Source organism: Trematomus bernacchii, unplaced genomic scaffold (genome assembly GCF_902827165.1).
Source record: "Trematomus bernacchii unplaced genomic scaffold, fTreBer1.1, whole genome shotgun sequence".
Lineage (NCBI taxonomy): Eukaryota > Metazoa > Chordata > Actinopteri > Perciformes > Nototheniidae > Trematomus > Trematomus bernacchii.
In genome coordinates this window covers 2,565,995-2,573,510 of record NW_022987698.1, presented here as the reverse complement: position 1 = coordinate 2,573,510, position 7,516 = coordinate 2,565,995, and the positions used below count along the sequence as shown (strand labels likewise).

Genomic DNA, 7,516 nt, shown 5'->3' with positions numbered 1-7,516 from the left:
TGGAACACGCTAGCAAGTGTGCAGGTGTGCGTCATATGAGAGGCCCCGCCTTACATTTTCCGCCACAGATTTTGGAAATTGGTCCGTGCGCAAAGCATTGTGGGGATTTTAAGACCGCGGAGTCTACTCATGTGCAGCCTCGATATTTCTCCAAACGGAGTACGCCGGGCTCGGTAGATTTCCAAGTATGCTGGAGATTGGAACAGTACTTCGGCGGCACTCGATGACGTAGTATGCTTGAAATAGTGGCTCTGAAGCAGCTTTACTCGCGATTGAGAAACACCCTCAGAGCCCAATAGAGAGGCGAAGTCCCTCCCTTTCCGGGTGATCTCCATGGGACCTTATTTCGGAAAAAGTATGTATTGAAGTCAATGGGGAGAGAAAGATTATCTTTCGATCCCGTTTGAATTGTGCCACGAATTACACATATGATGTTTGTCAATTTAAAAGATAATTTTGCAAATCAAAAAAATAAAAATGTGTCGTAAAACTGTGAAGTAACACTTTTTTTGTGTGAAACCGCTCAATGAACTAGGCTACATCTCCCGTCTCGCAGATTGAATTACAGCCTATAGATTGCTGATAGCAGGCACATCTCTGGTGGGAGCGCCCTCCGGTGGGCTCATTGAGGGAAAATAAGTCATAGTTTAACACAGCAGAGAGGGGAAACATTGAACTGCATTTGCACATGTAAAGTGCATTTCGCTCACACATGGTATCTAATGCATACTGTACTGCATGCAGGTTATATACTGTGCAGATCGAGATATTGTTAAATTAATATTTGTGATGGTGACATAAGGAAATTAAATCCCTCACTTATCTTTCCTGCAATACTTAAACAAGTAATAGGTTGACTAGTTATTAATTCTCTTTTAAATAGTATAGCTGCTAATATTTGAGAGAATACGTTTCAGTTACCTTATAAACTTATTTTCAATATACCAATTAATGCTAAAAAATTGTTTCCCAAGACTATTTTAATTCTATGACCGTGAGACAGAGTCCTGCATCGGGTCGAAAAGTGATTCGCGGGTGTTATTTTTTCAAACGCTTTTTTCCGGGTTCGGTTCTGGGTAAAACAAAGATGATGCGGGTCGAGTCGCGGGTGTTGCATAATAAATATATTACAAATTATAATAATTCAGTTTAATGTTTAAATCCTCAGACCTCTCCCCCGCGGGACCGCGCATAATCATAACCTCTGCAGCGCATCAATCTGCTGCTGAGCCCAAGAGCGAAATCCAACGGGAGGCTTTTGGTGTCATCCTAGATGGAGAAAATAACCAACAACATCCCACGCTTTATGAGACAAATATGCAACTGCGTGTGTTAATAATTGCACGTTTTCACTGCTCATATAGGATATGCGGGTTCGGGTCGGTTTACGGATCTTGTGCCGACGGGTCGGGTCGGTTTGCGGAACTAATTGGCAATATGTGCGGGTGGCGGGGCGGGTTCGGTATTGCACGTCGCGGGTGCGGGGCGGGAGCGGGTCTTGAAAATCAGACCCGTGCAGGACTCTGCCGTGAGAAGGATAATTTAAATATATGCTCAGAGAGTGTTGAGACTTGAGCAGCCTAATTCCTCACAATCCTCTTATGATGCCAATTTAGGGATAACCTCGGGGTATAAAACAACACCCACAACAGCATGCCCTGCGAGTTGTCTTAATCCACTCGCTTGACCTCTCGTACTTTTACTGCAGTCCATCAATTGTAGCTCTACCAAAGAAGGCTACTGAAGATGGCTTGGGAGGGAGGAATGGAGCCCAATGGCACAGAAGGCAATAACTTCTATATCCCGATGTCCAACAGGACTGGAATTGTTAGAAGTCCTTATGAATACCAACAGTATTATTTGGCAGATCCCATCATGTTCAAGCTTCTAGCTTTCTACATGGTCTTCCTGATCTTCACTGGAACTCCCATCAACGCTCTGACATTGCTAGTAACAATCCAGAACAAGAAGCTCCAGACGCCTCTCAACTTGATCCTGGTAAACCTGGCTGTGGCTGGGCTGGTCATGTGCGCCTTTGGATTCACCATCACCTTCGTATCTTCTATCAGCGGCTACTTCATTCTTGGCCCCACTTTCTGTGCTATGGAGGGATTCATGGCTACACTTGGAGGTATGAATTTAACTTTATTCTTTCATCATTTTTGTTGAACAGCTAATTCAAATGCACCTACAAGTTTAACCCATGCAGCTGGTAGAATATGAAGTACTTTGTAAGGAATTGGGGTTCTTTAATGGCAGTTTGTGATTTTCAGGTTGTTTCAGTGAGACAATGATTTAATCAATAGACATTTGTTAAACCTGACAAAGATTCGGAAATAGTGATCATCACCTTCCTTCTAAGATATTACAAAGGTAAAAGTTAATTTGTAGGGATCTTGTCTAAGATGCTCTTCCTCTCTACAGGTCAGGTGTCTCTCTGGTCTCTGGTAGTCCTGGCTGTTGAGAGATACATTGTTGTCTGCAAACCCATGGGAAGCTTTAAATTCAGTAATACTCACGCTGGAATTGGTGTTGGGATCACCTGGCTCATGGCTTTCGCATGTGCCGCACCCCCACTGTTTGGCTGGTCCAGGTAATTCACATTTTGTATTTCTCATTTCACTTACAATAAAAATGAGTTCAAACCTCTGAAACCTGACCACTAAGATTTTAAAAACATTGAGAAACACTCAAACAAACCAATCAGTTTTAAGAAAGTGCATAGAGAGTAGTATGTAATTACATACTGGTAATGCATAGGTTGTAGAAAGTCTAAAGTCTAAAATATTTACAACCACTTTCCTTCTTTAACCCTACAGGTACATTCTACAGGCTGATTCTCTTAATGATTTGCCTTCTCTTCTTAAACCTTAAACAGATACCTTCCTGAGGGCCTGCAGTGCTCCTGCGGACCTGACTACTACACTCTGGCTCCAGGCTTCAACAATGAATCATACGTCATGTACTTATTTGCTGTCCACTTCTTCACTCCTGTTTTCCTCATTTTCTTCTCTTACGGAAGCCTTGTCCTGACAGTCAAAGCCGTAAGTGAAGTGTATTACCTTAAAGTAAAAACGTTTGAGAAATACAACTGTCATTTTCATTTTTAAATTCTGCAAAACCACGTGTGCTGTGAATCCTAATGATGATTTTCTGATCACAAAAACGTTAGGCTGCAGCCCAGCAGCAGGAGTCAGAGTCCACCCAGAAGGCTGAGAGGGAAGTGACACGCATGTGCATCCTGATGGTCTTTGGATTCCTGTTAGCTTGGGTGCCATATGCCTCTTTCGCTGCTTGGATCTTCATGAACAAGGGAGCTGCCTTCACCGCCCTGACAGCAGCTATTCCCGCCTTCTTTGCAAAGAGCTCAGCCCTGTACAACCCTGTTATCTACGTGCTGTTGAACAAACAGGTGGGCTGAATATATTAAATATTCCCTAGTCCAGTTTCTAAAATCTGCTTTTTCATTTTTGCTCAATCCTAAACCATGCACTTGTTTTTCTTTGATCTCTTTTTCAGTTCCGTAACTGCATGCTGAGTACCGTTGGAATGGGCGGCATGGTGGAGGATGAGACCTCAGTCTCTGCCAGCAAGACAGAAGTGTCCTCTGTGTCTTAAACACAATATCATCATTTTCAACATGTTCCTAATGATCACTTTTTGCTGAATGGATTTATGGTTTTGATGAACTCTGGATATGCTGCGAAATTACATTTCATCTGTTAATATTTATAAACTAACAATTGTAATGAAATGCAATTGCTGTAGAGGTTGCACAGCATTTGTGTGTGTAGAAGGGTAAATAAATAAAAATGAGTGTGTGAGTGAGTGTGAATGAACTGTCACACTGTAGCGAACAAACCCCAACTGTCAGACCAAGCTACACTTGCTGAAACATCATCACCTTTCTTCATCTACTGTATGGTGAATATGTATCCAACATGGGATATTTTCTTGTTTCTATGTTTTACGAGTGCAATGGCATTAATTGTATGTACATATGGAAAATAAAGATAAGATAATAATAATAATTCATGGTATTCATTTTTGTGCTTTTCCAAGTGCTCAAAGCGCTTTACATTATATATTAGACATGTAATACATTGAATACTGTGGACAATACCCACAGGAGCAATTTAAGGTGAAGGGTGAGCCGCCCCCTCAGATAATACACGAGTGACAGAAAAGAAATCTACTCCTGTGTTACTTTGTCTTTGAGTTATACATACCAGTCTGATTAATTGACATGAATTGAAATGTTTATACATTTACGGATTTTAAATATAAATATATTTATAAAGTGTGGTTGATTACCAAGGTTTGTAATGGTCAATTCAAGTCTCATTTCTATATCCCCCAAACAAAATGGTTGCCTCAAAGGGCTGTAGGAAAAGAAGGAGAGGATGTATGCTTTTCCTCTACAGAGGTTGCTATGCAGTTTGAATTAAATCAACAAATCTAACATATTTAATTTTCAGTGTCTGCTCTTTATATTCAGCATAAATGAAAGGTCAATAGTGTAGATACTCAAAAGAAAAAAAGCTCTAAGCCCTTGTTATAATCTTTTGTAAATCCTCTTGAGGGGCCACAACAACTGAGCTAATTCAAGGGACACCTACTCAACAAATAAGTAGTGTTGGATAAACATTACTTGTCTTACAGTAATTGGCAAAAGTTTAAAGCAACAAAGCATTTGACTGAAATATGAGGACAAATGGCAGCTAATTGCTGTTGAAATTGCAGTTTAAGAATATTATTCTCTTCTAAAGAGAAGAAGTAAACAAGGGAGGCGTATCTGCCGACAATAACAAAAAAGTCCTGTAAAAACACATGATTAACACTATTTATCATCTGCTGTGGGAACCCTGCAGACCAAAAACAAACTCATGCATGCTACATTCAAGTGTGATGCTCTACCATCCCCTGGAGGCCAATGTCATTACACGAACCCTTACATCACATCTGCAGTGTGCTTTTATGTGTCATGTAAGAATACATTTCCGAAGAGGAAAATTGCATTAAAGGCTGCTCTAGTGGAATAAACTACTGTATGGCAGTAAACGTGTCAAGAAAAGTGAGCAAATGCATATTGTAATTTGAAGTCGTTCTTAACAGGCTAATACCTTACAATTAATCAATCAATCAATCAACCAACCGCCCAGCCAACCAACCTATACATGAATTAATCAATCAATAACATTTTATTTTTATAGCACAACATCACAAATTACACATTTCTCTCAGGAAGCTTTACAGTGTGTACAGCATAAAACACCTCCTGAGACCCTCGCAGCGGACAGACAGACTCTCCCAACGACAGACAGATATGCAATAGATGTCTTTTGTATAGATACAACAAATAAAAATAAAGCATACTACTGTCGGTTGTAAATAAAGGCATGCGCTGCTAGTGGGAAATACAGACATTACCAAGGATAAATGTTACACATCAGTCTATAACATGGTGCAGCTCAGAGGGGATAAATACACCCTTCTTGAATACCAAAGCCCTCCATTTCCTGCTGATAACCTGACCCTAATTGTCATGCTGTGGGCTCAAACACTGTAATTTTCTTCCAGAGCTTTCTCTGAACACCTGCATGTGGTTAGTGTGTCTGTCAGAGGGCCGGCTGACACAAGCATTGGCTCCCTTTGTTCTAATTGTTCGCATTATAGCTGCATACAGAGGTTGGAAAAACACATGTAAAGATGCATTCAATACTTTTCCTGGCTGGTGTTCAAGACACCAGTGCTGCTGCATAAGGTAAGACAATTATAAACGTCCATAACAGGCTTTATTGATGAGATAATGATATTTTCATATTAATAATCATCATTATATTATGTCCAATTACAACTCAATAAACTATGCCTAATATATTCATTACAATAAAACACACACATATAATTACTCTACACATTTTGAACAGTAGGTTATGAATTATATAGAGATGATCTCTTTTGTCAATTAAAGTGATGATCAGTACAATGCAGAAACTGTTTGAATAAAGGTATCAGTGCAACATGAGCACACTATTCAAAATCCAAATCATGTAACTTAGTTTCTTTAGTTTGCAACATATTATTTTACAAGATAATTATTTGACACTAGAATAATAAAATGTGAATTTAAATATATTTATACCGATATGCACACATCCTAATGTTAATCTTGACTGAAAGATTATGTATTTGATAATGCCACAGTCAAACATTAAATATTCATAGCTATTGCACTGGTAAATTGGTTAAGTGTATTTCTGAGACAGGCATCTGCACGGGCTCTCCTTTAAACACAGCCCAGAGCCAAATAGTTTCAGAAAAGATATGAAGACACAGTTGGAAAAAACAAAAAAGGTTTTTCATTCACAGGTAAAAATCAGAAAGATGAATAATAAATGAAGTGAGAATAGTTCAATATTAACACAATCTAAGTCTAAACCAAACCAAACCAAATTGCTGAGCATTCATTTCTTTGACATTTTATTTGAATAGTTTTCTGAAGATTTTAAGTTAAAACAATTTAAATAAACTATTGTTAAAATAATTAAAATCAATCCAAAAGTGGTGTATATTCTAAAAGAACGGTTCATATGTAATTTTTGCGCGAATATCTAGTATAGCATGCAATCTGACAGCTGTGATAACAGACCAACTCATAGTGAGTAGGTCAAATAAGATTTTCTTCCCCCTGCTCCTTTCTATCATGGACAATAAACTTCTCTAAGTTAATATGTTATGTGAAATATGTACCGTGGGTGAAATGAAAAATGAATGAATGAAAACATAAGCTCACCTGTAAGGCCCTGCATTGAAAAACGTTTTTATAAAAGCAAAGATTGTGGTAAGGGGTCAGAATAACTACAGTAGTATCGTTACAGAAAACATACTTTTCTGAGTCCGAAAACTATTAGCTTGTAAAATCATAAATATCTTCCATGTAGTTAACAGAGGTAGACATACCATTTTGCCTATTTACCTACAGACATATTGCTACCACTGTACTCTGCATCACTCAAATAAACCCTTTATTTAACATAAGTAATAATCAGTATCACACCACTTAAAGTAAATGCAACATCTAAATCCATCTAAATGTTGCACTAGGCAGGGCTAAAATGATTATAATAATTGTTTTTTATATATATATATATATGGTATTTCTTCACTGCAAGATGATCAGCAGTCTATTTACCAGCTGGATGTGTGTTTATTCCCCAACCTGGGTTATGGCAAAACTGTGGGATTAAAATCAACCATTCTCCAAAGGGGACCAAACATATCCCATCATTCTATTATTCTATTATTATTATTATTATTATTATTGTTATTATTATAATAATTATTATCAATTTTGTTTTAACTTGCATTGACTACTCCGTTTGACTGTCAAGTGATGCATTACAATTTCTAATTTCAAGGTACAACTTGTATCATCCAGGAAATGCTCAACAATATACCATCTGTGTTTTCATTTGAACCTAGAAGTTAAGAATCATTTCCCTCTCTGGTCAAA

The 7,516-nt window shown here is 38.3% G+C and overlaps 1 protein-coding gene across 1 annotated transcript; it reads left to right on the top strand.

Annotated features, from left to right (window-relative positions):
• Window positions 1-1,746: 1,746 nt before the first annotated feature.
• LOC117489526 (green-sensitive opsin-like) lies at window positions 1,747-3,618 on the top strand. The gene is made up of 5 exons (XM_034138865.1): window positions 1,747-2,131; window positions 2,425-2,593; window positions 2,879-3,044; window positions 3,173-3,412; window positions 3,520-3,618. Exons 1-5 carry the CDS (start codon window positions 1,747-1,749, stop codon window positions 3,616-3,618), a joined length of 1,059 nt encoding a protein of 352 aa, XP_033994756.1.
• The last annotated feature ends 3,898 nt before the right edge of the window (window positions 3,619-7,516 follow it).